The 25,632-nt window shown below is 39.1% G+C and overlaps 2 protein-coding genes across 6 annotated transcripts in view; one reads left to right on the top strand and one right to left on the bottom strand.

The window, feature by feature from the left end:
* Window positions 1-6: 6 nt before the first annotated feature.
* AP4S1 (adaptor related protein complex 4 subunit sigma 1) lies at window positions 7-21,648 on the top strand. 5 transcript variants are annotated; one of them, XM_031065861.1, is made up of 8 exons: window positions 7-140; window positions 5,006-5,152; window positions 5,679-5,701; window positions 6,828-7,027; window positions 8,419-8,505; window positions 9,330-9,398; window positions 12,481-12,492; window positions 20,904-21,648. In XM_031065861.1, exons 4-8 carry the CDS (start codon window positions 6,890-6,892, stop codon window positions 21,030-21,032), a joined length of 435 nt encoding a protein of 144 aa, XP_030921721.1. In that variant the 5' UTR covers window positions 7-140; window positions 5,006-5,152; window positions 5,679-5,701; window positions 6,828-6,889; the 3' UTR covers window positions 21,033-21,648. The 5 variants fall into 5 exon arrangements, with proteins under 5 accessions (XP_030921721.1, XP_030921707.1, XP_005417554.1 ...); XM_031065847.1 differs by having other exon boundaries at window positions 5,676-5,701; XM_031065850.1 differs by lacking the exon at window positions 7-140 and adding an exon at window positions 177-517 and having other exon boundaries at window positions 5,676-5,701.
* Window positions 21,649-23,070: 1,422 nt separating this feature from the next.
* The window catches only part of HECTD1 (HECT domain E3 ubiquitin protein ligase 1), a 58,638-nt gene continuing 56,076 nt past the window's right edge, over window positions 23,071-25,632 (bottom strand). The window contains exons 40-42 of the mRNA XM_005417496.2: window positions 25,190-25,340; window positions 24,207-24,351; window positions 23,071-23,827 (exon numbers count right to left, since the gene is read on the bottom strand). Coding sequence (XP_005417553.1) covers window positions 23,690-23,827; window positions 24,207-24,351; window positions 25,190-25,340 — 434 coding nt within the window. The 3' untranslated portion in view covers window positions 23,071-23,689. The remainder of the gene's footprint in view (window positions 23,828-24,206; window positions 24,352-25,189; window positions 25,341-25,632) is intronic.

Raw genomic sequence — 25,632 nt, 5'->3', positions numbered from 1 at the left:
GCCCCGCCACTCGGGAGTGCCGAATGCCTAGAAGAGTCGGCGGGAATGCGGCCAGGCCGGGGCCTGCGGCCTAAAGCGACGCGCAGTCAGCGCAGCGCGGGTCCAGCACTTCAGTTTTTGAGACTTTGCGCAGTTTAATGGTGCGCTGAGTTTGCCCTGCAAGGAGGTGGTTTAGAGTAGCTACATTAAATTTATGCTGTGCTTCTGGAAGCTGGCTAATCCCTGGTCATCTTCATGATACCTCGGTTGTGATGCGTGTAATGTATTCCCCCCTTGAGGAGGAAGAGTGTGCCATGGTCGCTATTCAAAACTCTTCCACGTGAGGATGGTTTTGCAAGAAATTACTGGTCTATTTTATCTGGCTCAGTTTTATCAGTGATAGCAATGCAATGTTGGAGGCTGTAGTTTGAATATGGTGAAATTGCCTTGATTGCAAAATACTACTCTGAAATGTAATACTTAAAATTATCATCACATCCTATTTCAAATGATCCATAGGTCACCCATTTTAAGTAAGGTAGGTCTTTGGTTTTGCCTCTCTTCAAAATTTTTACCTGCTGTACTCATTCACTACATGGGTAGTTTGCTAAAAAAAGTCGATTCTTGTCAGACCTGGAATTCTGTTAATTACTGGAAAAAAGCACTGTTTGTCTTAGTACTGGTGTTTCCTTTCTTTACCAGTCTCTCTTTAGGTGAGTACTGATGCTTCAGTTAGTTCATCCAGTCCTTCCTTTCTTCTCCATTAAATCATTTCCTACTAAAATGTCATTGTCCATTCTTCCTGATTCCATACTGATTAGGCAATCTAAGTCCAGCTCCTTTCCACCTCAGCTGATTTCTTTTTATTGTCTACTGACAGTTACCTAATCATTATTAAAAACTGAGACTTAGCTCATAACTAGTTTTAACCTTTTGTTTAGCTGCAGTTGTTCAGGACATTCCTCATTCCTGAGTGTATGGGAGTTATTGCAGTTTAATTCCGTTACTATATTCAGCCAGCATTTTGACAACAGCAAAGGAAAACATTTTTATTCTTTCCTTCCTCTCTTGCCTTCCCTAAATAATTAAGGTTGCTTTTTTAAAAAATCCCTGTCCTGAAACTGAACACAGTGTTTTATTTTAAAACCACACAGGCATACTTGTTTCATCTTTTTGATGAATTGTTATGGGCACAGTAATAAACTAGACTGCAAAAATTACTTTTACTGGTAAATTTAAAATAGTATGTAGTTTTATTAAAGTCTTGTCCACTGACAGAACAAAAGTAGGAAGACCAAGGGTTCTGATTCTCTATGTGGTGTTCATTTGCTACATGGTTTTGTGCAATAAATCTATAGGAAGTTCAATAAACAAAAATATAAAAAATACTTGTTCCTTTTGCTACACCTCCTTGTGCTTCATGCCTCTATCATTTAGCCACTTTTAAATTTTCATTAATGCTTTAGTACCAGTTTGACCCATTTTATTCTACATTTGGTGAAGGGCATGGAGGGAAAGGCATACAGGGAGCAGCTGAGGTAACTTGGTCTGTTCAGCCTGGAGGAGTCTGAGGGGACACCTCGCTGCAGTCAGCAATTTCCTTGTGAGGGGAAGAGGAGCAGCAGGCACTGATCTCTCTGGTGCCCAGTGATAGGTCCTGAGGGAGCCGAGAGAGTGGCCTGAAGCTGTGCCAGGGTAGGCTTAGGTGGGATATCAGGAAAAGGTTCTTCACCCAGAGGGTGGTTGGGCACCACAACAGGCTCCCCAGGGCAGTGGTCACAGTGCTAAGCTGGGTGAGTGACAGAGTTCAAGAAGCTTTTGGACAATACTCTTTGGGCACAGGATGTGACTTGGGATTTTCTGTGCAGGGCCAGGAGCTGGACTCGATGATCTTTGTCAGTCCCTTCTAACTCAGAATATCCTATGATTCTACATTCATACACACATAAAATGCCATTAGATCTCTGCATCCAGAAAATCAACTTGTTTAGAGTTGAACAGGGAAGTACATTATTTGCCTATAGTTCTATCTAGCATTATTTTTAATTCTTGGTGAAGCAGTTCTGAAAATATGTAGTCATGCCATTTCTTCTTTGTGAGATTTTATCTCTTACATTCTAGCTAAGAGCCCTAGAATGTTGCAAACCTTTCTTAGACTGAAATAACTAAAATACTTCTAAATCTGTAGACGTTGACTGGAGTGGTTTTCATTTGAGAGACACATGTCTAATTTGAATTGCAGCTCTACTGCAAGTACAATTCAAACTTAGGTTGTGTTTCTTTTTTTTATAATTTATGTGTCAGATTATGTATAAATATTGGTGAAATCTGTATCAAACTAAATTCAGTACTTGTATCTATACCAGAGGAATAATTAAAATTATATTTAAAATATGCTTTATATTACTGCATGTAGAATCAGCTGGTTGGCCTTGTGGGAGACAAGATCTTTTTATCTGCAGAACTGGTATTGCAGGCTTTGCCTCTCTGTGAGGTCTCAGCTGTTATCTGAAAAGGAGTGTCACTCAAGCAAGGACAAGTTACTTCGAGGTGTCTGATGTGGTTGTGCAGCTTGCAGAGCTGACATGTCCTGGAAGCAGCTCCTGAACCATGTCAGCCTGTGTGAGTCACACAGGCCAATCATGATACGAATTATCTGTCATAGATACTTATCTGCAAGAGATGCTTTAATGAGTGTAAGATCTAACACACTGTAACAGCTCATATTTAAATCTCAGTAGAAAAACTGTCATCTGCATGCATGCCAAATTATCTTGACAGAATATTTTGTAAGGGAAGTAAAGGAGAGTGCTACATAGTCATTCCAGAAAGTAATTTCTTTTGAAGAAAAGTTGGTAGTTTCCAGACTTGTTACATCTTCCCCAAGCGATACCTTCTGAGCTTTTTGTTTATAGGGAGTCTTCATTGTGTGATAGAGTTCCACAGGTGTTTTGTAGATTGGGTATGCAGGACATGCAAGGAAGCATATCCCATAGGCTGTTCTGGACAAAATTTCTAATGCATGGCTGACTGGGATGGAGAGAGTTGGACTTGACAGTCCATCAGGATCTCGATAGTCTCTTCCAGTCTTTGGTTCCTAAGCACATTTGTGATGCAGATAGTTGTCCAGTGACCTGGAATGAGAGAGCCTATTCATTTCTAACAAACAGCCTTCAGATAGTAATGTCTTTTCATTACTAAAATGAGCAAAATAATGGCAGAGATATGAAAGGCTTGCATCTTGTCACCAATTCCCTTGAACCATTTGATTCTGCATGCATAAAAGCATCGTAATCTGTGTGTGTGTGCATGGGTACACGCAGACATGTGCGTGAGAATGCTCAGAAAAGCATGTAAGACTTCTACCAGAGGAAAGGTAGCTGGTTTTTTAAGCAGAGTACTGATTATTGATCATAAAAGGTAGCTTCTCAAATACAAAGTTGCTGGAATGGGGTTTCTTTACCCATCAACATACACAGATATGCTTTTTGTTTGTTTATTATACTTCACTGGTTTCTGTACATCCTATATATGCAAAATTAATTTTAATCTGTTTTCTGTATCTGAAAGCCAAGATGAAAAGAGAAGAAATAAATTTTGTTTGTTAGAAACAAAACTCAGTCATTTCCCTTTTTGCCTAAATTGTACAAGCAGATGCTTTTACTACTACAAGTGGTTTTTTTCAGAATTAGTTCTAAAGGAAATAAAGAAACCCCTTAAGATGTTCTTAACACTAGCATTATTCTCAAAGTCAACTATGCTTGCATACTTTTTTGTAAATTTTTATAAAGTTATTATTTGAACTTGTTAATTTATTCCTCTTTTTCTGCACAAAACTGTGTGCTTGTGCTGAATTTATATGAACAGAATTTCTGGTTAAAATCTTGAAGCCTGTCTTTGAGACTGGTGGGAAAATACAGAAATGGCTACAGAAAGAGTGGACCTCTTTCCTACAGATTCAAAAGTTGTTGATTATATTCTATTATATTTTCCAATCCTATGAATATTACAGATAACACTTTTGAGGGCTACTATGGTTCTACCTCTGTTGCAGCCTTATTAGTTTTTTTTCTTTTTTTAATCTATTCTGGATAAGAGCATTTGTGCAGATTCTAAAAAAACCAATCTGGTCTTAATATTTTCATCTGTAAAACAGTCCAGGCCATTCATAAGGATACATGCAGATAAAATAGTCATAACATCAGAAAGGGATTAACCATGTACAAAGATTAGGTTAATAAAGGAATAATTAGGATTAGGGGCCAATCCTGCAATAGGATCATACATACGAATTTGTCATATGTTTTGCTGTTATGTATTGCTTAACAGTAACTCAAAGTACAACAGCTCTGTCAGTGCTCCTGGAGTAGTTGTACTGTTCTCCCTGTCCTCCTTTTCTCAAACCCTTGGTACCATTTATGACTACATTATTAAAACAGCTTGGATCAAAACAGAGGACCATTAATTCTTGTTTCAGCAGCGCCGAACAGAAAGATGTAGTGTAAAACTCAGATGAAAAAAGAAAAGCTGTCTACGCCCCTGTTATTATCTGTTTAACATGGACAGATGTCTTTTTCAGTTGGTCTCCTGTGTCTGAGCTTGCTTCAAACAATGGGCAGCATTTCTTAGATTGTGTCTTTTTCATGCCACCGCTCCTTCTTAAGCAGCTTTAAAGTTTTGGGTTCCTTCTGTCACGAGGTTGGCTCTTGCTAGGGGGCTTCATTCTCAGCTGGAAGGAGTTGTTAATTCTTGTCCTTCTTGGAAGGTTTTTATCAAAAACTGACTACATCATCTTAGTATTTCATCTTTATGCTTTAAAATATTAAGACATCTTACTGCAACTCTAACTTCAAAATAGAATGTGGGGGGGGGAAAGAGCCATATACTAAACACAGCAAAGATTGTAGATGGTTGTTTCCCATTTAGTCATCAATGTCAGTCTACTTGCCTCCAACAGTGAAGATCCCATCATATATTTCTGTCTGGGCCCTTTTTTATCTCAATGACCTGGTTCATTCTTTCTCAGAGCCAAACTGTGCTGATTCAGAAGCCTTGGGTGCAGTGCACAAGCCGTGTGCACCACAGCAGCAGCAGTGACGAGCATCCACAACTCTGCTGAGGGAGTGACAGAGCAGGAGTGTGATCCTGGAGAGGCTTCACCTGCCTGGAGAAGGTGAGAAAGCTCTGAGACCGTCATGATTCCAAATAGACTGTGTTATCTTGAGGACTGATCCTGAACTATGTGTCACTCAACTAAGAATGATTTCTCAGTATCAACTCGAATTAGTAAAAATACATTTGAAATTACATATGGAAATCTAAACTTCTTTGTAAATAGAGTAAACCGCAGTACACTGAGAAAAAAAAGGTCACTTTCTTGAGATCCAAGTGACGGCAAAAGAGGTGGCTTTTCAGAAAACAGTGACCACTGTGAATCAGAAGTAAGCCCTAATTAATGTCAACACAATACATTGGGACTTGTTGCATCACTGTCATGAAAGATTTGTCACCCATGGATGGTGTATAGCCAGTTTATTCAAGTTGCTAGTAATATGATGCCTCCCCTATGGAGCTTGCCTTGTATTTTTTCTCCTGTTGTTTTTCTGCATGAAGATACACTGGTTTTACTGAAAGAGCTACACTGTATATAGATTGTGGATTCCTGATAGGTTTTTTCTGTTTAAACTTTGTCACAGAAGCTGTGAGACCCAAGATGCACCCGGTAAGGACCAACTCTTCAGAACTGGAAAAAAGGAATAATTTTTGCAGTAGTTGTTTTATTTCCAGTGCACAAACCTCAAGATTATTTGGGCCAATAAATCTGGGATGCAAATAGAAAGTCAGATGGAAAACATTACAGTGATTGTTCTCAGGCATTAAAGAAAATAACCCAGATCTTCTATTTCAAAAAATTACATCTGCAGCTTACTCTATTTTCATGCTTTTCAAAACACCAGAAATGGCAATTGTTTAGCAAGTAGATTTTGACATATGCTATGCTCTTTTTAATGCTCTTTTTCATTTTATGTTGCATGTGGTATATTTTAAGGCAATATTTCAGTGGTGTTGGATGGATCAATATTTATTTATATTGAGATAAAGCTCTTTTGAGTAATTAATGTGAACCAATTTCTCTTTAGCTATTGAAGATCCACATTTAGTTTTCATTAAGTGCAGAATTTACCTTTTGCATCAGGGTGGAAAATCAGACAGGAGAAGATGGATTTCAATAGCTCCTGGTCCAGCTCAAGATACATATTGATACTGCAGATACTCAAATATTTCTCCCAAATAGGAGTTTCTCATTCTGCATTAAAGAAACGATCATATGTTGTGGCCCATGCATTTCCCTTTGTCATCTCTCCATTCAATTTGATGTGGCAATGATATGAATGTAATTGTTAAATGCAAGTTGGGGAGGGGAAAAAGTGCTTATGGGCAAATTTTGCTCTTAGGAGCTGCATTAGTGTGGTTTAGTACTGGGCAAATTTCTGATGTTTGCAAACCAGTTAGCATGCAGGAGGAAAATGATGAGTAGATTTATGGTTATGAAGAAGTAATTGTTTACTCCTCCAATTTCCCAAATCCTATAAAAAATTAATTTGATTGAAATGTGAAAATTTCTAATGTGAAAGCTGTTATTTATTAGATAGTTTGTGAATAGTTGTGTGGAGAAAAAAGGGAGTTTTCCCATGGGATGTGTGCAAAATATTTGAGATTTTTTTTTTCAATGTTGTATGTTTTGGCAAGAAACTCAGTCATAAATATATGCATACCTGGGGTGGATAGCTTTTAGGAAGTCTTTATTCCTATGTATTACGACTCTTTTTTTTTTTTTCTACTCCCAGAAATACTTCTCCTGATTCCTGCACCCAAAATTGAAATCTACCACTGAAATAAAAAAAAAGAAATGATAAAATTTTTTCTTATGGTTAATAAACAAGGTCAAACAAGACTGTCCAGGTATTATGAGCATGTAGAAATTAACAAACGGACAGTGCTGGAAGCTGAAGTAATCAAAAACTGTCTCTCTCGTTCAAAGGATGAGGTAGGTTTTGTAGGTTTTATTTTATCCACATCTCACACCTTTCCTATTGATAATTCTGAAACCTATCAGTGTCTATCACAGGTCATTATCTCATTTGTACCCATGATATAAAAGATTGAGTTTCTAGAGTGTGGGTTCAGTCAGTTGAACTGTTATTCTGTATTGAATTATAATGTTTTTCTGAGGCTTACAGAGATTTTGGAGTTGTGTGTATCACTGTCATGAAGATTCCTCTTCTTTGTTTGAAGAAGCTCAGAAGTCATGAAAAACTCGTTTTTATTACTCTTATTAGTGGTTTTACTGAGATGTTACAGTTTTGCCAGAAGGTAGAAGGCAGAGTACTGACAACTCTGAGTTTAAACTTAGGGTAGAGGATTCCAAATTATGAAAACGTTATCTAAAGCACAGGAGAGTTTGGAAACACAAATTTTAGGCCTCTGTATTAGACTTCTTTATTCAAAAGAAGTGTTTATGTGTTCTGCAAGAAAGTCAGAAAACATAGAAGTTGAAAAATTTTTTGGATGAAAGTTGAGATTTTCATTGCTCTCTTTAATTAAATCGCTGGTTCTTTAAGAAAAGCACCAAACTTCGGCACATTGACTTGAATTAGAGAAGAAGTATGGGACTTGGACAATGAATGAAGTTTATTGGTTTCTGTTCTGAAGTCAGCTTCTTTACTTTTCATTAATGATGTGCGTTCTTGCACAGCACTCCTCACATACTTCATTCTAGGAAACCTCAATCAAAACAGCAGTTCTTACAAGTCCCTTAGTTCGCAGCTTTGATAGTGGCTAGAGAAAGGAACGTCTTCATGCTGCTCCTGCCAGGGCATTTCCGAGCGCAGCTCCAGCGCAGGAGCTGCCGGCGCTGCCGCTGCCATTTCGGGCACCGAGCGAAATGACCCGGAGAGAAAAGGCGGCGGCAGCTCCTCCAGCGGCGTGAAACGGCGCCATCTCCTGGCTCCCTCCCGTTGGGAAAGATGTTAATTCCCCGCTGGGTCTGCAAGTCTAATATTTTTAATTTTTACATTAAAATATTGGTACTTTTTAAAATATGGAAATTACCTTTAGGTCTCTTTTTTAAAGGGCTTGCAAATGAAAATTGTGGGAAAGTACTGGGTACCTTATAACACCAAACCAGTCACTTCAGTTCTGCATGTTTCAGTTTCTCCGTTTAAAAAGTGGTGGCATGTTTTCTGCCAGCAGATCAAAAGTGTGGTGTAACAGTTACCGCACTAAATTTCTTTCAAGTTAAAATTGATGAATCTTGGCAAATCCATGTTCACTGTGGGTCTTAGGAACCTGAAAGCTCAGGTCCTTTGACAATGTGCTTTATACTGTTGTATGCTTAAATGGCAGCTGCTATATTTGACTCATTTTGCTTCTGCCTAGTGCTCTTTTGTTGAGTATAAGGACTTCAAGCTGGTGTACCGACAGTATGCAGCCCTTTTCATAGTTGTTGGCATTGACCAGACAGAGGTAAGAAATTATATACCCTCTTGCAATGAGCATTTATAGTGATTATCACAGGCTAGAACTCAAGTCTTCATCCAGTATGGAATTTTTCAATAGCAAATAATTTCAAGGAGTCAATATTTTAAAATTCTCTCTTTTTAATGTCCTAAAGAAAAAGTTCCTGTACTGTCAGCTATAAAGATGTCAATTTATTTTACTTTTCAAAAAGGGAAATAAAAAATAAGGTATCTGAAAGCTGACAAGTACTGCTATTTCATATGTTCAGGTTGCACCTGGGAGCCTTAGTGTTTGCATTGATGACTCAGAAATTAATTCAGAAATTCTCAGAAATTGCACTTACTTTTGGAGACCTTAACAGAGTGGTGTGGAAGGTAGCTGCTGCCCTACTGCAGTATCTTCAAGTCAGGGTTATTATGGCAGGCAATTTGGGACAAATTATTTTGGCTTTGCTACAGAAATTATTTAGCGGAGGCTGGCTCTGTGCTGCAGCTGGCTGGTGTGACTTCAGCATGGGTAAGCTTAACCTAGTTAGCTGTGTGTGTCCACAGAGCTGAGCTGGGAGGGGGTGGGACAAGGGCTGCAGGGGGATGGCAGCAGCCCAATGAGAGAATCCATTGGCTGTTCGGAGCTCTCTGTGTGGCCAGCCCAGAGCTCCTGCCCTGAGCACTGCCCAGCTCTCAGCACCTCAGCTGGGTATCTACATGGCCTGAGCAGAGGGCTTGCTCTATTGTCTAGTGGCTTTTCATTCACCACAAACTGAATTAACACAAAGAATACTATTACATTTTCTAGATGTTGATTTAATATTCAGTTGGTTTTAATTTCAGAATGAGATGGCAGTTTATGAACTAATTCATAATTTTGTGGAAGTTTTGGACAAATACTTCAGCAGAGTGGTGAGTGAGACACTGAATCTGTTACAAAACATTTTTTCTCTTTCAAAACTTTGGTGGAAGTGTCGTTTCAGAGAATAAACCAAAGGAGAAAAATATTTAATATTTTAGAATTTTGATAAATATTATCACTGTAGGGAAAAGCAGGATGAGCTGATTTTTCAGAGAAGTAAAAGTATACATGGGTTATAAATTATCAGACAAGGAATACTAGAAATATTTCTGTTAGAAAAGCATGAGTTTATGGGTTTTATGGGGTTTCTTTGGGTCATATACTCTTAAATTAGCCATAGGCATTTTATATGTTTTAAAGAAATAAAGAGGGTTTCCTTTGCAGTTCTTATGAACTTTATAGCATTACATTCCCCAAATGAACTTCATTCATGATTAGGATGGTGAAAGCATGAAGCAGGGAACTGACATCACTATCACTGAACAAGATCAGAAGGAAGCAAGATCAGGAATGGAGCAAAAGAAACCTCAAAAACCAGTCTGTACTCCCCATATTGTTGTCAGGCAACAGTGGATATCTGATAAAACAACTATTATAAGAGATAGTAATTTTGTTAAGGATTCAACATCAGACATGGCTCCATTAAAATGACACTGTTCCTTTTGGTGGTGAGATTTTTTTTTGCTTGCTTGTTTTTACAACGTTTGAAAATGCAGCATTGTAATTCTGGTTAGAACATTTTCTATTTAATATAGGGTTTGTAATAATCTTGTTACAAAAAAAATTACTGGAATCCTACTTTGGCACAGTTTCAGTTATCCTCTGCTGAAATGTGTTGGATATCCCTCTCAGACAAGAGGACTGGATAGTTTCCTCTGTAGTCCAGGTACTTGAGGGTACTACACTGGTAACTGTACATACAAAATATCAGTATGCAGGGTCTATAACTGCTTTCCCAGCTCTAGTACCATAGCAGGCATGGCAGAGCTCCCTCTGTGAATTCAAGGACATGCTTGACAAAGTCATCTGCTCCCTTCACTGTTTAGATGCTTGGCAAATCTTTTAGGCTGTTATCTCAACCGACATTGTCCCAGCCATGGAAACTGCTGGCACTAAGTATATCACTCTCTGACTGCACTGAGGTCAGAATTTCTCTTAAAATTGCTGACTGTAGTCCCAGCCTAAGCAGTGATAACCAGGAATGGGATTAGATCTCAGCAGCACAGGAATGCACAATAAAATTTGGTCTTATTTGTCTGATTGAGCTAATAATTGCCAACCACCTCTCAAATTTTAGTCAATTAAAGCAGAGCAAAAATAGATGTAGTTCTTATACATATAAATGTAGTATATATATAATCCTTTGACCACACATATAACCCAACCACTGATGGCTGTTGGAAATTTGCCGAGTTCATTATACCAGAGGGTTTTTTTAAATTTTCCATAGCATTTTGGGTTTGAGACAGAGGAACCTAAAAGGGGGGTGCTAAAAGAAATCTCATGCCATTTGATGGCTCTGGTTTTAATATCATATAACACAATAAATGGCAGAGCACTAAGACAAGGGCTGTAATTCTAGCTGGGGTTTCTAGCAGTAACCACAGAGCAAGAAAGTATAAATCTGTACTTTTACAGATTACTATTTAGGATTTGCAGAATTTTAGCAGAATCCCAAATTATGATGATGGCAATGGAGACAGAACTCTGGGAAAGGAGAGAACATGTGTCCCACTCTAGAAGGACATTTTGTCATCTATTATTTTTAGACTTGAGAGCTTTAAACATTCTCATGTACTCTATTTTTATCTAATGGAGTTTACAGAGCTTGAATTCAGATATGAGAACAAACATTAATGGAATTAGGGGGAAAGCTATCAAAGTTGCTTGTGAGATGTAATTCTGAGTCCCCTTCACTTTTATATGGCTACCCAAGAAAAATTCTGCATACTGGTCAGGATTCCAATGTCTCCAACTACCTTTTAATGCTGAGAAAACTTAAACTGATCGGGCCCTTAAAATGCAATTTCTGTGGTACATTAAAAACTTCTAACTGAAGAATGGCAGAGTCACTCATCAGAGGCCTGTAGACTAGAACTAGTCCAGTTTAGATCATCTTTAGACCACAGAAGTAGTAGTAATTTTTCCAGTAAAACCTTACCAGCTTTACTCTGTGTTAAAACCAGGTTTATACCATGAGTGAAAACCACATTATCAAACTAAATTCTCTAGGTAGCAGGTAAAGATTCCCTCTTTTAGTAGAGAGTGGGGAATCTCCACCCAAGTCGGCAAGACCTTAAGTGCTAAGGCTGTGATTAATTCTTTCTAAGTTTAGCTATTTCCCTGGGGCACCTAAGTTAGAAATTTGGTCATCCTAAGCTCCCTTTACTGGCAGTGGAGACCGATGAGTATCTCGAGAAAGTGAGTCATGCCTCAAGTGTGCCGAGTCAACTGGGGAAGGTCCCCATCTCTTCTGCTGACTGCAGAGAGACCACGAGGGCTTCTAACTCAGGCATTTTGGTTAAGTGAGTAATACTGCTTGGGGTAAATCCAAAAACAGAAGGGAAATGATGACTATGTGAAGAATTGTGTTGCTGGGGCTGGAGAATACTTAGAAGTGCTAAGGGTCCAAAGCTTGGAGTTGCCTTGCCTTTCCTAATATATGCAGCCACTACCACAGCCATGGGTAGATTTTGCTGTTGAAAAGATGTGCAGCAACCACTTTAACTGTGTAAACTTGGCATTAACATCCTGGTTTTGCAGAAGGAGGAAGAGAGAATATGGGGCTGGAACTGCCATGATTAGAGCTGCTGGTTTTCCACCCACTCACTCAGATGGCACTGCCTATATTCAAATTGTTACTTGTAGGTGACCTCAGTGAGTTTTTTAAAGTAAAACATTAGCTGTGATTACAGAGACAGATAACACATGTAAAGCAAAGCAGTGTTGCAGGAAAGAGCATGTCATTGTCCAGTCCAGAACAGAAATCTGAATCACTCTAAAATTTTCCATTATTATTTTGAAGACTTTATGCTTTGAAGGGATGTGTTATGTTTAATGATTATGAGATGAGATCCTCTGAGATAAGAGATCAAAATGTAACTAATGGCTGTCTATCTCTTTTCCTTGCAGAGTGAATTAGATGTATCCTTTTCAGTATCAGAAATCCATTTGTTATCACTTTTTGGTGTATGTTCCAGTTCATACTGTCTTCATAGCACTGACTGTCACTCAAGTCAATAGAGATGTTCACCAATTTTGCACTTGGAGTAAGTAGCACCATTTTGGCACCTTTCTGAGAGCATAGCTGATGTTCATATGGCTCACCTATTTAAATCCTCCATCATTAAAATAAGCCTGGTTCCATTTAAAGTAAGACACAGAGAGCTTGCTTTGAGAGAGCTAAATACATGAAAAGTTAAATTAATGGGGAACTTCCAGGCTTCAGTAGTTTAAGGTTTCACTTTGAGTTACAATAAAATAGATATGGAAATTACTGTAATAGCAATTGAATGTCACAGCTGTGTCTTGAGCCAAATAGCAGCACTATTTGTAAGATTTTGTTTGCAGTTTGATCTTATTTCATGAAAGCAAGAAGTGAGTTTTACTTTCTGTATGTGGGAGAATTAGGAAACCAGGTGTTAACTTCTTTTCCCACTCCTACCCTTACACTGCTGTATTTTCATGCTTATGTTTTGCAGGGCATTAATTAAAATATGATTTAAAACTCCCCCAAATACAAATACTAAAATACAGTCCTGAACAATTAAACACAAATAGCAAGTAAATAAAACACAATACTCGAAAAATTAAACCAGGAGAATGTACCACAGTCTTCCTTCTCAGTTCTTCCAATTGCACTGTGTGTTGACTCTACTCCAGCAGTTCTTATGCTTATATTTGTTGTTGGTTAAATGTGGATATGCTGGTACAAAGAGTTTCAGTTACACACCTGAAATACAGTTGCCATCTTGCAATCAAGTCTTTACTGAAAAAGGAAAAAACAAATCAAAAAACAACAGGAAATAATTAATTTCACTTTTGAAAATATTTTAAAGCTTGCTACATGCTGTAACTGCCTCATTTGCTGACTATATATATACACACACGCACACATACATACATATATATACATATGTATGTTTGTGTATGTATGTATGTACGTACACTCACACATACTATCCACATTTCCTTTTTGAAATTTAGAAAATGCTGTGGTGTTAGTAAAACCCCCTTAAATTCACTGATACTATGAAAGAGCAATAATGACATTCCAGTGTGAAGGGACACTTAAGGTGTGTGAGCGATTATAGAAATACAATTTTTGTATTCAGTTAGTTCTAGTCCTGAACTATGTGTTCATGTATATGAGCTTTGCCAAATTAGAGACTGATCTGACCTATTTAGTAATTACATATCCCCTATGTTTCCATATAGTGTACTCTGAGCATGCAGTTAGTTGGCTGATTATCTGAGTCATTGGTATACTGACTATTCTGAATTCTGCTGCCTCTGCTCAGCAATTTCCTACCAAGAGCTCTACATCTTTGAGCTACTCCCACTAGCCCATATAATTGCTGAGAAAGGCTGCTGTTTATCATGGAATGGTTTGGGCTGCAAGAGACTTGGAAGGTCATCTAGTTCCAACCCCTTTGCCATGGGAAGGGACACCTTCCACTAGACCAGGTTGCTCAGAGCTCCATCCACCCTGGGTCTTGAACACCTCCAGGGATGAGACATCTACGACTTCTCTGGGAAACCTGGGGTAGTCCCTCACCAACTTCAACAGTAAAGATTTTTTTCCTAATATCTAATCTACATCTGCTCTCTTTCAGCTTGGAGCCATTTCCCTCTTGTCCTGTCATTACATGCCCTGGTAAAACATCCCTCTCCAGCTTTCTTGTAAGGCTCCACTTCAGATACTGGAATGCCCCAATTAAGTCACTCCTAAATCTCATTTCTAGGCTGAATAATCCCAATTCTCTCAGTCTTTCCTTATAGGAGAGATGCTTCACCCTTCTAATCATCTTCAAGGCCCTCCTCTAGAGTCACTCCAGCAGCTCCATGTCCTTCCTGCACTGGCAGCCCAGAGCTGATGCAGCCCTGCAGTGGGCTCTCAGCAAAGCAGAGCAGAGGGGCAGAATCCCCTCCCTGGCCCTGCTGCCCACGCTGCTCTGGCTGCCGCCCAGGACATGTTTGGCTCTCTGGGCTGGCAGTGCCCATGGCTGGCTCATGTGCAGCCTCTCAGGCAGCAGCACCCCCAAGTCCTTCGGGGCAGGGCTGCTCTGGGGCTGTTCATCCCCAGCCTGTGCCGGTACTGGGGCTTGCTCCAATCCAGGTGCAGCACCAGCACCTGGTCTTGTTAAACCTCAGGAGATTCCCATGGACCTGCTCCTGGAGCTTGTGCAGATCCCTATGGATGGCATCCTCTCCTTAGTCTACACTGTTTGGAGAAGTTGTTGCATTATATGCCAACACTAATGTTGGAAACGGGTGCAATACCATGTCTGAAGGATTCCTGCAGAAATTAATCTACATAGGTCTCATCTGCATGATGGTATGAATATAAATACTTAGAAAATATTTCTAACTTACTTGGTCATACTGGAAAAAATACTCTAAAAGCTCCTGTCTGATATGTCTCTCCTTAACACATATGACATTTGCATGATGTAGCTTTAGCATTCAGAAGTGCACTTTTTTGATATATATTTCAGGAACAACTTTACAATAAAACATTTTACTTCTTTATATGTACAAAATAATTCTTCCACTCAGGAAGAGCTTAATTCTTAAGTTGAAAAGCTACCTAAAATAGTCCAAATGAGATACCCTCCCTTATTAAATGTAAAGCAGAGGTGTAACTAAGAGGAAGTGGATTGTTCAGGACTGTATTTATTTTTGACAATAGCTTGAATAGCTGATCCAGAAGAACAATCTGGGCAAGTGCCTTTAGCTAGTACTGCAGTGCAAGAAATAAACCATCAACCTGCCTTTCATAATGTGAAAGAAAATATCCTCACCTGTGATTAAACCATTGCCTTTGCCAAATGGTCTCACACTAACTCTTGTGCTCAGTGCAGTTAGCTTGGATGCAAAATATCTGCTGGAGAAGGTGTCTTCTGAGGTCTGCAACAGTGGCACCAAGTACTATTTACAGAATCTTTGTTTACAGAGTATCTTGCAGGAGACTCATAATTTCCTGACTCTGCTATTATTTTTGTGTACAAATCCATAGGAAGTTTATTTTAAATGTGATAGTGGCTATTTTATATTGCCAGTAGTGCTTACTAACATGAAAAAAATAGCAGGAAATTACATGAACTCAAAACCCATTTAAAATAGACCATAATTACTAAGGCTATTCAGCCATGCACAGGGAAAGCCCAGTTAAATCCAAAGGCTGAGCCTATCACACAATTGAGATGTCCCTGGAGCCCACACCAAGCCTGGAGCACGTGCACTAGTTCTTGCAGCTCCCAGACATAGTGCATTACCCCAGTATTCTTGGCAATGTAGCTCCAGCAGGGGCAGAAATCCAGCTTTCCTTTAGGTCCACACCTGAATTCATGTAGCTCATGTCATGGTCTGTCTGGAGCCAGATGTCAGGAAGGGCGCCTTGGGCGCAAGGCAGGGACTGGGTCAGATCTGAATCCTTCCCAACAGGATTTCCACATCATGTTGGTATGTATGACATAGGCAGGTATGATGCTAAACAATGCATGAACAATTGCACAGTTCTCTCATGTATTCTGCAAAAATTAACACAGATTACCTATTGGCTAAGTACTTGAGAATAGCAAGCTTTTTATAGAAGCTTTCATGTGGGAATTGTGAACCACTTAGCCCGTAGATGATGTCCCTTTTCATTTTGAGAGTCAGTTGCACACTTACAAGTACCTATGCTGGAATGACATTGGATTGTTTTTAAAATACCAGTAAGCAGTATTGTTGGGCCAGCTGAATGAACAAGTACTGAAATTGTCCTTGGGGTGTTATGCTCTAATGTGTTAATAGCACTGGATTAGCCTCACTTGGTCTATAATATAAGTGGGCAGGTTTTTCTGTAGCACTAAAACTCCAGCTTGGGTGGGGTAGGAACTACTTTCTTGCTATGATGAGGACAAAAGAGACCATAAAAACACAAGTGTTAGGACAGCAGCTTTATAAGGAACAAAACACTGGTAAGTATGACAGTTTCTAAAATTACTAAATGTAACTTCTGTATTGCCTGAACTGGTGAAAGCAGTTGAAGACATTATTAACTTCTAGAGAAACAGATACTTATGCTCCCCTTGTGGGAAGGGAGGGGGTGACAGAGTGCTCTAGGACTAAACATCTGAAGAATGTTGTCTTGATCCAAAAAAGCCATTACATTCCATTGCAACTGGCTGCTGCTGCTCCTCCTAGGATAGATAAGAAGCTTTGATACAGGGAATACTTCATGTGAATCAACTATTCTTATCCCATGGGGTAACACTGAGAATAGAGTGCATTTAAGGAGTGAGAAAATTGAATGATGAATTCATTCTCTGAATTTATAAGGATGCACTTCAGTTTGCACTGTAACATAAGTGGGTAAAATGGTAACCTATGAAGACTAGCTTAAAAATAGGTTAGTTGTTCTAGAATTTCACAGAACTTGAAGGCACCTTTGTCTCCCATTTAATATCACTGTAGTCATTTAAAGAAGAAATAGTCAAGAAAGCATTTCATGGGTTTCAGTGCCTTAAATGTGCCTGTCATTTGATAGGCTAAAAGTTATTGAAAGTGAACATTGGCAAAGATAAGTCAGAATGTGTGAGTCTAGACTAAATAAAGAAGCAACTCCAACTAATCTCTAGTTGAAGATGAATGCACACTATGGAAATCGGGTTTGTAGTGCTGTATATTCAGTAGCAAACCATCTGCCCCATATGTACCTGTACTGTGATCTAGCTTTGTTTGTGCTCCTGGGTGTGGTCTGTGATCACAAGGTGCACTTCATCATCTCTTAAGTCTGGACACACCCTTCAATTACTTGCCTGGAAAAACCCTGAGGTCTCTTAAAATGCTTCCATAGGTGGAAGTTATTTATTACATGCAAGTCCTGACTGTGCCTTTTCCCCTTCTTTCATTCCCCTCTTCCCTGCTCAACTGTCAATATACACAATACTTGTGTCACATGTACTTCCTCTTAGTATGCATTTGCCATAAAAGTGATAATACAAAGTACCATTAATGTCTTTGAGAAGGGGAGCTCTTTAAGTTACCAAAAGCCAGTGTAACATGTAAAATGCCAATTGTGTAGGTACCATTTACTTCTACCGCTTGGTATGCAGCTTGCTGCAGCATTGCCAGAAATTGGGAAGCCAAAGCCAGGTGGGACTCACCTTTGCCCAGGCTGGCATGCAGAGATTAACACGTTTTTCCTCTGCATTCTTGTTTTAAAAAGTCTTCTTATCCTCTGCCTGGATCTAGTGCAAGTCCCTTAGTGCTCTTTTTGTGGGCATCCAGGATTCTTACTGGAAGCAGGACCTTAAATGACAGCTCTGGGTGGAGCATATGGCAGTGCAAACACCAAATACAGATTTTTCCTGTTGCCAGCTGCTCAAACTGGTTTGCTTGGCTGCTTTCAGTTGGGTGTGGACTATGACTTCAGGGCTTTAAACCCTGAAATTTGGGGTCACTTGCCAAACAAGTTAACAGGTGGGGAGGATGAGCCTTGCTAAGGATCAAATACATATCCCTCCCTGGGCAGGGCATTCAGACATGAATGGCTGAGCTGTGTTGGGCAAGATGCAACCATAAAGCATAGGTGAAACTCACAGGAAGGGGAAAAGACAGAGTTGCTCCCTGTACAATCCAATTGTTTGCCAAGAACACTGTGGTGAAGGGAGGTGCAATGTTAGGTTGAGGGTAGAGGTTAAATGCTTTGAGACCTTCCAAAATCAAGTTGATAGGTCTTTCCAGAATGGTATTAGAATCCCCATTCAAACTGCAGATGAAATTACTATTTCTGGAATGTGAATGTGAGACTACCATATTAGAGATGGACACAAGTCATGCCACTTCTCTGCAATGGAGTAAGCCCATTTGGAAATAACCTGGAAAGCCTGCAGGGAAATCAACATCTCATTGAACTACTTTGGGTCTGAGTGGAACAGCTCCAAGATTCTTTGCGTGGGTACAGTTTTCCTTTGACATGGTATTAGCTCTTCTGGAAATACAGCAGGGGAATAAACAGTGATGACAAAATGTGATTAAATTGTGATTTAAATGTTTTCTTAAACGGGATGATGCAGGAAAATAAGATGGGGGTGGCAGGTTGCTGCATCATCACTGATCCTAGTTGATTAAGTTGTCTGGGTTTTAGATTTTTGGAACTGTTAGAGGAAGAGGAAGGTCTGGGCTCTGCCATGGGAACTGGGGCAGTGTGAATCAGTGGTAGAGTGTAAAAATTAAAAGCCAGGAGGAGTTGGCTTTCTCACTTGCAGAAACTGAATGGAATGTTATCTAATTTCCTTAACAGATCCTGTAGCCCAGTGCAGAGCAGTGCCAGAGGTCAACTAAGCAGCAAAACAGCTGTCTTTCTAAAAATTCTCACATTACTGTAATAAAGAAATTCTAATTTCTCAGATTAAAATGTTTCTGTACTCAATAAGTTTGTCACAGCAAGAAATTTGGCTTCAATCTTTAAACTGCCAAGCCAAGCAAAGCTACCATCTGTATCTCTGGTATCATAAAAATGGTGACTGTTTGGAGTTTTAAGGACAGCACTGCTCCTCAGTATCAAAAGGCACGATTTTTAGGCCTGTGGTCAGATTCAGGAAGAAGTCTGGTATTTAAAAAATTATTTAGAATTAAATTAGGTAGTTAAGTTTAGGTCAGCGAATTAGAAGCTGTCTGATGAACCATGGCCATCCCCAAGACCCTGCTGACAGCTATAGTTTCTCACCTAGCAGTAACTAGTAGGAAAGTTATCTGGGGACCTGAATTGTGCTACTACACATACCTAGACATGCTGTGCTCTTGGTTAAGCAGAACACTTTCTGCTGGAGCAGTGCTACAATTGCTTCCCCTTCTGCACAAACACACCAAGTAGTAGCACCAAGTTCAGCCCAGAGCATTCACAGCAAGGAGGAACAAATACATAGATACCTGGCTCCTGAGCTGTTGTCATTTGCAGTTCAGTCCTCACACTGCTCCAGCTCTTTGGCAGAGCAGTATGGCTGACTGCCAAAGTCTGAGCCACTGGCAGCCAGGACACAGACCAGTCTTCTTCAATGCCCGAGTTGTGTTCAAAAATAAGACTGACACTTATCACAGAGAGCAGAGGAAACTCTTGATGACTTCAAAAACATGATTCTTGCAACTCCACTGATTAGCAGGGAAAACCACTAACATAAATAGAAACACTAGAACAAAACCAGGCTGTCTTTTTGAGCTCAATTCACAGTGTCATAAATAGCAGAATGGGAGAGAAGACACTCAAGACTCTTCAAAGTGGGGGGAAAAGTATTGAGAGATGTATTTAGCAGTTACTGTACAAAGTCTTGCTAGCTCCACTGCAGCAGTCCTCAATACACGGGCAGGATTTAGAAGGCACAAAATTAAGGCAATGCAGACCTGTTGTGCTCAGCATAGAACACATGTAAAGAGCAGCAACAGGTGGAGAGTAAGGCAGATAAAGGGTTATTCATGCTCTGTGTATGTATGTCAGTGAGGCACAACAGATGCAGCCAGCAGGCTGCTTTGCTGTGCCCATTTCCATTTCAGGTTCTGGTGATAAATGGCAACATCTGAGTATTTTTTCACAGCATAACCCTTGGCAGTTGTTCAGTGGATGTGCTAGACACTCATGTCTGCATGTATGCACTCCTGTGTCATGAGTGCCCACCACTTCATACCCCTGGAAGGCCTATCATCGTGGGTTTTTTTTTTTTTGAGACAGATGCTGTTAGATAAAGCTAGGGAAAGGCAGATGTGCTTATGGACAGATGTGCTTATTTATTTACTTTTCCTCTTCTTTATGAGATTTACTGCTAGATCAATGATTCAACTTTATGTATCAGCATACTCCTATTAAGCTCTGTCCAAGCAGATCAAATACTGTTAGTTATTCAGGGCAAGGACATTTTGATAATCTAGTGCTTAAGAACTTGCTAATTACCTTCCTTGGAGGAATGTAGAATTTTTGCATCTTCACATAGAAGGTTGTGACCCCTTGATAACATTTCATATCCAGACAATATGTGGTACCTCAGGCAGACAGTAAAATTAACCACCTACATCTAAGTGTAAGTTGACCTGGTTTTTGCCACTATGTATTAGTGCTATATTCCAGGACAGGATAGTGCTGGGGCTTCAACTTCTCCAGTTCTGACCATTCTGTGATCAGAAAAAAGTGTCAGTTGAACTGTTTCCCTAGCTTTATTAAAATAATGGCAAATAAACTAGAATAAATTAAGAAATACCAATTTTTGTTAATTTTTATTGAAGACTTAGGAGACTGAGGTTTTCTTCTGAATTATCTTCACATTGTTCAAAATACACTTAACTCAAAATGTTTCTAGATCATGTTCAATTTGGACAGAGTCCACATAATTTTGGATGAAATGGTGCTAAATGGTTGCATTGTGGAAACGAACCGGAACAGAATTCTCGCCCCTCTGTTTGTGCTTGACAAAGTGGCAGAAGGCTAGGAAGATGCAAGAGTGACTCAGGCATTTTACAAAAGATGACAAAAGCATCAAGAATGTGCCCACAGCAGTTTTCTGCTGCTGCAAGACTGACTCATGCAACATTGAAATTAATTGGAAAATATTTTCCATTTCTTTTATACTCTGTGTACCCTGTGGGAAAGATACAGCTAAACACATGGATGCATTGAGATCCCACTGACCCAGCAGAAATCTTCCTAGAATGGTCAGTAATTATAAAATATTCTGAGGATGAAAAAATGGAAACTTACCACGACTGACTAAGTATCACTTTGAATTATGTAGTATCATGCCAGACCTAGAAGACAAAATACATAGAAATACAAATTCAAACTGAGTTTCAGTCCTTCCCTTAAGCACCAACTTGTTCCATTTTTATACAAATCTACTGTTAATAATAGTTGTGTGACTTTTATGCCTACTTTTAAACTATATTCATCCTTCATCAAAAAGCTGGTTTCCTTCCCTTTGCCATTCAAGTCATGGACACAAAAAGAAAAGTACAGAGGTATTGAGTATTTCTGCATACTCTGCAAGCTGTAACTGGAATTATTTAGCACTTAAATATTATATTAATAAAAGATAATCAGAAGTTTAATGCTCTTTTGTCATGTTGGCTTCATAAATTACACAAAATCTTGTCCGTTTTGGCACACCAGTGTATTTTCTTTTCTCTTGCATGTGTTATCTATGTATCAAGATTAAAATTATTACAGAAGATGAGTAATAAAAGATATGCAAGTTCTCAGGACCAGGTTGGTACCAAATGAAGTCTCCCTTCTTGAGCAGAAAGCTGCAGCCATGCTGAGTTGCATTCCCAGGCATCCAGAGTGCTGATTCACACTGCACACTACTCTGTCAGTCAGGGGGCAGTTGGGAATCTCAGCTTACTTCCACTTACCTTTCTAGAACTGTTCTCTGCCTCTTTCTTCTTAACCTCCAGCCCAACCCTACATACAACCTGATACTGAACAAGCATATTCTGTGTGAAAGCACACACTAGTTGCATAAACACCGCTCAGAAACCAGGGTCTAAAGAGCAAAGAGTGTTGTGTCTGAGAGTAATCCACAGGGCTTTCACACAGTAACATGTTTATCAAAAGAAGATGATGTAGGGACCGGAGCAGAGTTGCATAAACCTGGACACAGGCATTTGTTTGAAGCATGTCAGGCACAGGAGTGGGCAGGATGGTGGATATTCCCCTCCAATTCTGCATTAGGGAAAATCTAAAAAACAATGCTGTAAAGTCCTACAAACAATGCCATGAAAAGAAATCTGGCACCAGCCTGATGTGTATGTGCAAGGCAGAATCTTTTGGCAAGCCCCTCTCAGCAGTGGCCTGAGAAGAGGTTGTTACCAAAGACAACAAAGCAAAACTTACTACGTAGATTCAACCACAATAGCTTTTTTTTTTGGTATCAACTACTTGAAAATCTTTAAAACCTTATCTTGCTTTATCTTACTGTAAGCTACTTTTCTTCCAATAAATATCACATGCTAACACCAAGAAAGCCAGTCCAACTCAAGTAAAGCTGAATCAGCTGTATCATCTGACGACCCAGATTTTATTGCAGTGTAATGAAGAGCTATAGTCTCAGGTCACATGGGCTCACTGGAGAGCACCAAAACCTGCCCCATGCAGGTGATCACTGCCAGATCACTCTTAAGAATTTCCACTTATTCTAAAAGATTTGAACACAGAGATGAATTTGTGAGATCAGTAGTTCTCTTACGTAGCTCTTTGAAACCTTTAAAAAAGCATGGCACATTGTTCAGAATGTGTCCAGAGATTTAGCAAGTACTAATGAAGTACTCAGAAGAGACATTTTTATATGTTGCAAACATTTTAATGATTACTTTCGAGCTTACACATTGGGTGCTTTTTTTTTAAACTTCAAACTGCAACAAGTTAAATAAATGTTTATAATATACAAAGAAAATACAACCGAAAGTAAAACTTGCTTTAAGTGTGCCTTGCACTAGGAACCAGTGTTTTTTATTAGCTTTATTGTTGAGCTGCACAAACACACTTAAGGATTTGATCTTTATAGCAGGGCATTTGAGAAATCAAAATATATTCCCACTTGAAAGAAAAAGAAGAAAAAAAAAGGTTGTGCATGATTATACGCAAAAACCCACTAAAATACTCCAATAGTGCAGGCACCATTAAAAAAGAAAAGGCTGGAGATGCCCATTTAGTCTAAATTTTAAAGGAAGCAAGTTTCTGACCAGTTAGCTTAAAGCCAGCAAAACAGGGATCAGTGATGGCAACCGTAGTGTACAGGGTATTAAAAGACAAACTTTACACAATACACTGTTAGAAATTTGTATCAGTGAACACTGAAAATCTGATGATCTGTTCTTTGGAACAGTCAAACAGAAACACCTTAATTTCCAGTTGTGCAAGCCCTTGAAGCATCACACAGTGTTCTGTGCCAATTTCTTGCTGGCTGTGTAGTTACAAGGATTTATTTTGTCATTAGCAGCTAACAAACATTCCACATTTTCCTAAAGCCTCACAGGTGAAAAAAGGCAAGTCTCGTCAGAGCACAGCGTGGAGATCGTATTTTTGCACACAAACACAAGAGGCTTCGCTAGCATCAAAAACGCTTCCATGTCGCAGGCTGCGCTCAGCGGCTCAGTTGAGATGGAAGCCTTTCTCCATGGTAGCAGCTAGCAGACGCTCCCTCATAATCTCCTCAGAAGAATACTCAGGCAACTTTAGGTAATGCACACATGTATTCACAGATGGATAACTTGCATCTGTAGCATCAACCTGAGAAAAAAAAGAATTTTACTGCAGTTGTTGACAGCACTCAGTATGGAAGTTAAAAGCTGTAAAGTCCTCTAAGTCATAGCACTTACTGCATACCTAACACCAGTTGTCAAGAAATAATAGCATCAGCAAAGCTACAGGCCAATTTATAAATATACTTGCTTTATATGTACATTAATACTTTGATATTTAAATATATTAATTATACATGAAAAAAAATATATATGGTATCAGAGAGCAGACCTGAAACAAGAGGTTAGTATTGAAACCACAGCATACTGCCATAAATTAAATAACCAAAATAAAACCCATCATTGTTAATTAGAAAGCCCTGCAGTGCCAGCCAAAGCAGCTCCAAGGGTGGCTGGGAGAGCCGTACCTTGCGCACAACAGTGAGCCGGGGGTGGAGGTTTGCCAGCCCCCCTGGTGGGAGTGTCGAACAACCCGTGGTGAACTGCAGGAAAGCCTTCCTCTCATCCGAAGACATTCCACACAAGACTCTCACAAATCGAAGGAATCCAGGGCTTAAAATAAAGTAAAGCAATTAGTTCTGATAACACTAGAAGAAAGTGCGGGGGGTTTTAAAATTTCTCGTAACTTGATGCAGTAGAATTACAATCTTTAGTCACGTTTAAGCAGACATTGTAAGATTCTAGGGCCTGTTGAGTAAGAATAAAACATCCTTAAATCCAAAAAAATAGTCTTTAATCTCCTTACACAAAAAAACTGTAGGTACATACTTATCTTGGGGTGTTATTTGGGTATCTTGCATTTGAATGCATATTACTGGGTAGAGAAGTAGAGCTCAGAAGTTTCAGCAGGCCTATTCTAACACCACAAGTGATTTTTATGTTATTGCTACCAAACATTACAAGCAGTGAAACCCAAATCCAACAAACCCAAAAACATCAAGACCACCTTCTGATAGCCAACCACCAGTAAGTATATTTGTCCCCTGCATAGTACACTTTCTTTTTTTAACTACACCTCAAGAGAAAGGAATAAGAAATATGGGCAAAGTAACAAATGTGCATGGTCATAAAAAAATTATAACTACTCTCAAATATGAGAATAAAAACTCTAAAATCTAGTATTAGTAATCTGCATTAGCTGCCATTATGTTTTCATTAGTTACTTGTCTTTGAATAATATTTTTAATCTTCTCTCATCAAAAAACTACCAAGTACTTTCTAACCTATCTGTTGTAACACATTGTCTAAAATTGCATGAAACAATCACCTGCTCTTCAGTAACCACTGGTTTCATCTAATTTGGCAACTTCATCTAATGAACATCCTGTACATTCTATCACTTAACACTTTCCTTTAGTTACTATTTTAAAATCACTCAGAATAAAAGTACCTATCTCTTGTATATCCCAGTTTGGGTTCGGTGTAATTGATGATATCCTCAGCTGCCCAAGAAGGTGATTGATTTCCACACAGAATCATCTGAACCTCTTCATGGCTGAAGGAACTCAGCTTCTCCATTGGAAAGACTCTATTGAAGCCATCTTTAATTTACACAAGATACAGTCATAAACATGAGTCCAAATATTGTTTATAAAATAATCTCAGCATTTAAGCTGTATTTTAGTCAAACCAGAATCAATCAATAGTTTCTTAATTAAGTGGAACATCCTCACAATTAAAAACAGAGTAACTACTGCAAAGGTATTCTGAAATTAGTATCTTACCTATTGCATTCTTAGGTAAAAAGTTTATTTTTGAAAGCCATTCTATGCCACCACTTTAAACCAGCATACCCTAAACACCCATTATTCCACCTAACCTCATATACATTGT

This window comes from Geospiza fortis, unplaced genomic scaffold (genome assembly GCF_000277835.1).
Source record: "Geospiza fortis unplaced genomic scaffold, GeoFor_1.0 scaffold54, whole genome shotgun sequence".
Taxonomy (NCBI): Eukaryota; Metazoa; Chordata; class Aves; order Passeriformes; family Thraupidae; genus Geospiza; species Geospiza fortis.
Note: the sequence above shows the minus strand (reverse complement) of the source record. Positions and strands in the feature narration are given on the sequence as shown.

Excerpts from the sequence above, each read along its gene's own strand:
- AP4S1 (XM_005417497.2), top strand. The coding sequence starts at position 6,890 with ATGATAAAATTTTTTCTTATGGTTAATAAACAAGGTCAAACAAGACTG. Across the intron at positions 7,028-8,418 it reads TCTCTCGTTCAAAGGATGAG|TGCTCTTTTGTTGAGTATAA; the intron begins GTAGGTTTTGTA and ends GCTTCTGCCTAG. Across the intron at positions 8,506-9,329 it reads TTGGCATTGACCAGACAGAG|AATGAGATGGCAGTTTATGA; the intron begins GTAAGAAATTAT and ends TTTTAATTTCAG.